Here is a 3,396-nt window from a genome sequence, read left to right as displayed (position 1 = left end):
CTCTCTCTCTCTCTCTCTCTCTCTCTCTCTCTCTCTCTCCTGTCATCCAGGACAAAAGCTAAACAAACCAGAAAAGACAAGCCCATGAAAAGGGCCCTATGGCTCACACATTCTCAGGCTCACTCCATCTGTCTCTGACCCAACCAGCCTTTAATTAAGTCTGCGAGTTAAGCAAATACTCTATCTACAAACAGCAATAAAGGAGAGGGGCCCACTTGGTAGCAGGCTCGGTTCCAAAGGCCACTGGCAGCCTGGCCTGGCTGTTTGGGTGCCCCCCATGGCCCCACCCCACTGCCAGGGCCCCACTGCTCCCGCTAAGCTGCTGACAAGCTGACCTTAAGCATTCTGCTGGAGAATGCTCAGGCATACCACAGGCTGGGGATTATGCCTTATCCCAGTGGCCTAGAGACACCTGGGTGCCCCCCCCCTTCTCCTTCTGTCTGTCAGCATTACATAAATCAGGCCAGCCCAGAGTCACCAGAGGTTCCTGGCACCCCTGGTCTGGCACCCAGGAAAATCCATTCCATTCCATCTACAGATGGAGAGGAATAGTTCAGTATTAAGAGCGACATCAGGAAAAAACAGGCTCCTTGGATCATAGGAGCCAGAAAGGCCTTAGAGATGATCTCATCCAGCCCTACCATTCTACAGATGAGGAAACTGAGGTCTGCATACAGGTGGCAAATAGCAGAGTGGGGATTGCTGCCCAGGTCGGCTGGCTCCAAATCCAAGCAGCTCTATGTCCCAAGCAATGAGGAAGGGCTTGGCTAGGTTAGGTTGCCATTAGCAGAGCCCTCAGCTGGAGATGGAGTAGGAAAGGACTTGGGGCCAGGGCCCTTTCCTTCCCACTTTGAAGGCCAGGTCCTTGCTTGGGAACCTAGGCCTCTTAGGAGGCAAAGGGAGGCCTGGGCCAGCACTATAGAGGCAATCTCAACAGACGCCATCAGGGCCAGTGGCCCCTTTGCCCACCCCGCAACATTCCAATCCCTCCGCCTTCAGGAGAGGGTGCAGCTGTTCTGCAGGATTGGCCCCTACCTGCAACTGCTCTCCTCTGGCCGGGATACGAGCGCCAGGGAGGAGACCGCACGGGCCTGGTTTGGCCTTTTGCAACAGAGTTGCTGCAGCTGCCGCCGATACTTGTCCCCTGTGAGGAGGTAGAGCACAGGATCCAGGCAGCTGTTGGCACTGGCCAGTGGGCGGGTCACCTTGTAGGTAATATTGACGATGTCCAGTGTCTGACAATTCGCCTCCAAGAGGCGGGCCAGGTAGTAGATGGTACGGGTAATATGGAAGGGCACAAAGCAGATGGCAAAGACAGTCAAGACCACAGCAATGGTACGCAGGGAGCGGAGGCGGGCGGAGGAGTGGGCAGCACCTGGCAGGGGCCGCCACAGACGCCGGGCCATGAGGCCATAGCACACCAGGGTAACCAGAAAGGGGAGTCCAAAGAGCAGAATCATAACTACAGAACTGAAATGGACGTAGCGGTCGAAGTCCTCGGGCTTCGTGGTGTCATGACACAGGGTGGTGGTCCCTCGCGTGCTGGTGGTGACAAAGAAGAGGTTGGGCACGAGGCAAGCGGCCACGGTCAACCAGACGGCCAGGCAGATGAGGCTGGCGATGTGTGGGCGGCCCCAGCGCAGGGCCCGCAGTGGGTGGCAAATGCCCAGGTAGCGATGCACACTGATACAGGTCAGAAACAGGACACTGCTGTACAAGTTCCAGTAGAAGAGGAAACGGATGAACTTACAGAGACCAGTCCCAAATGGCCAATCGTTGCGGGCCGCGTAGTAATAGATGAGGGTCGGCAGCGAGAGCAAGTAGAGGGTGTCAGACAGTGCCAGGTGGAACATGTAAGTGGCCGTGGCATCCCAGGGGTGAAGACGGAAGAGAAAGAGGAAGAGGGTGGGGACGTTGAGGCCCAGGCCCAACACGAAGACCACAGCATAGCTCACCGGGAGCAGAACGAACTTGAATTCTTCATCAAACCAGCATTCCACTTCCATGTCACCACTGCCAGGGCCAGGGGTGGGGGATGGGTCAGGGGACGGGCCAGGGGACGGGCCAGGGGATGGGCCAAGGGAGCTGAGTGCCAAGGTATCAATGCTGGCCATGGTCTGGAGAAATAGTGGGTACCTCAAAGGAGGGCACAGCAGGTACAGGGGAGTCGGGGGACTAAGGAATTCCCTGCTGATTTCACAGACCTCAGGACACAGGGAGATAAGAGGGCAGGGGAAATCAACTCAGCTCGCCTACAAAGGTAGGGTAGGGTGTGCCAGACAGTTGGTGGCCTGCAGTGGCCCCTGCCCTCCAAAGTGGGTAAGGACAGCCAGATCCAAACCAGAGATTCCTGACTGCCTGCCAAGAGAGGAGAGGGTGAGGCTGAGTTCACCGCTCCTTTCTCAGTAATTCCTGTCTCCTTCCCAGTTCCAAGGAGGCTAGCGCCTGTCTGAGGAGGTCTCGGCCTCCCTCCCGGCCCCACACAATGGCAGAGAGAAGGGTGGGGGGCTTAGCTAGGGAGCCCTAGGCTCGCCCCTAGCAGAGGGCTTTGGCACTGCTCCTACCTGGTCCCCTGGAGCTGAGTTCAGGTGCCTGTGCCGGCCTCCTCTCTGTGCCTGAGGGCATATCTGGAGGGCGGGGCAGAGGGGTGAGGCCTGTTCCTCCTCCCATGCCATCCCATCCCAGAAGCTCATAGGCTCATGGAATCTGAGGACCCTAGCTGGAAGGCATCTCGGACAGCATCTAGTGCCACCTCCTAATACAGAGGAGGAAACTCGGGGTCTGGGGGGGCTGGGTGATTCACCCGAAGTCCCACAGGTGACATGCAGCCCGTCTGACTTCTCAGGCACAATCACCTGATCTGGGAGCAGGGAAGTGGGGGGAAAACCCCCTCTTGGTCAGCCCTGTGCCCCCTGGCCTAGATTCGCTGGAAAACTGGGACTCTGAGGATAGGGGTGGGGGGATGAGGGGAAGGGGAGGCCTTGGGAATTGGGAAAGGAAGGGAAATCAAGGAAGCTTGAGCTGGGGCCTCAGCCCCCAGGACTACGTTCCTGACAACTGTGTAACTTGTTCCTGGAGGTAAGAGGAAAGGGAGGCCTTGAGGCTGAACCAGGGCTAGAGCTCATGGGGCATCAGAGAGACCCACAACCATCTTGTGGAGATGGGGGGCTCTCAATCCCCTCAAAAGGCAGGAAATCTGGCCCAAGGAAGCCCTGCTATCACTCACAGGGGAAGGAGGAACTTGGTGAAGTCCTTGGGCACAGCTCCAGGCTCCTTCTGTCCTGTACCAGAAGTATCTCTAGCTCTAGGCTTCCATGGCTGAGAGATGAGGCTTGCTAAGCCTTTCACTGCTGACACACTCAAATACACACACACACACACACACACACACACACA

The 3,396-nt window shown here is 57.3% G+C and overlaps 1 protein-coding gene across 1 annotated transcript in view; it reads right to left on the bottom strand.

Moving 5' to 3' along the window:
- Nucleotides 1-2,595, bottom strand: part of P2RY4 (pyrimidinergic receptor P2Y4) — a 6,762-nt gene extending 4,167 nt beyond the window's left edge. The window contains exon 1 of the mRNA XM_027836802.1: nt 1,036-2,595. Coding sequence (XP_027692603.1) covers nt 1,036-2,114 — 1,079 coding nt within the window. The 5' untranslated portion in view covers nt 2,115-2,595. The remainder of the gene's footprint in view (nt 1-1,035) is intronic.
- Nucleotides 2,596-3,396: the final 801 nt, after the last annotated feature.

Source organism: Vombatus ursinus, unplaced genomic scaffold (genome assembly GCF_900497805.2).
Source record: "Vombatus ursinus unplaced genomic scaffold, bare-nosed wombat genome assembly UNPS02014819.1, whole genome shotgun sequence".
In the NCBI taxonomy this organism is placed as follows: Eukaryota; Metazoa; Chordata; class Mammalia; order Diprotodontia; family Vombatidae; genus Vombatus; species Vombatus ursinus.
Note: the sequence above shows the minus strand (reverse complement) of the source record. Positions and strands in the feature narration are given on the sequence as shown.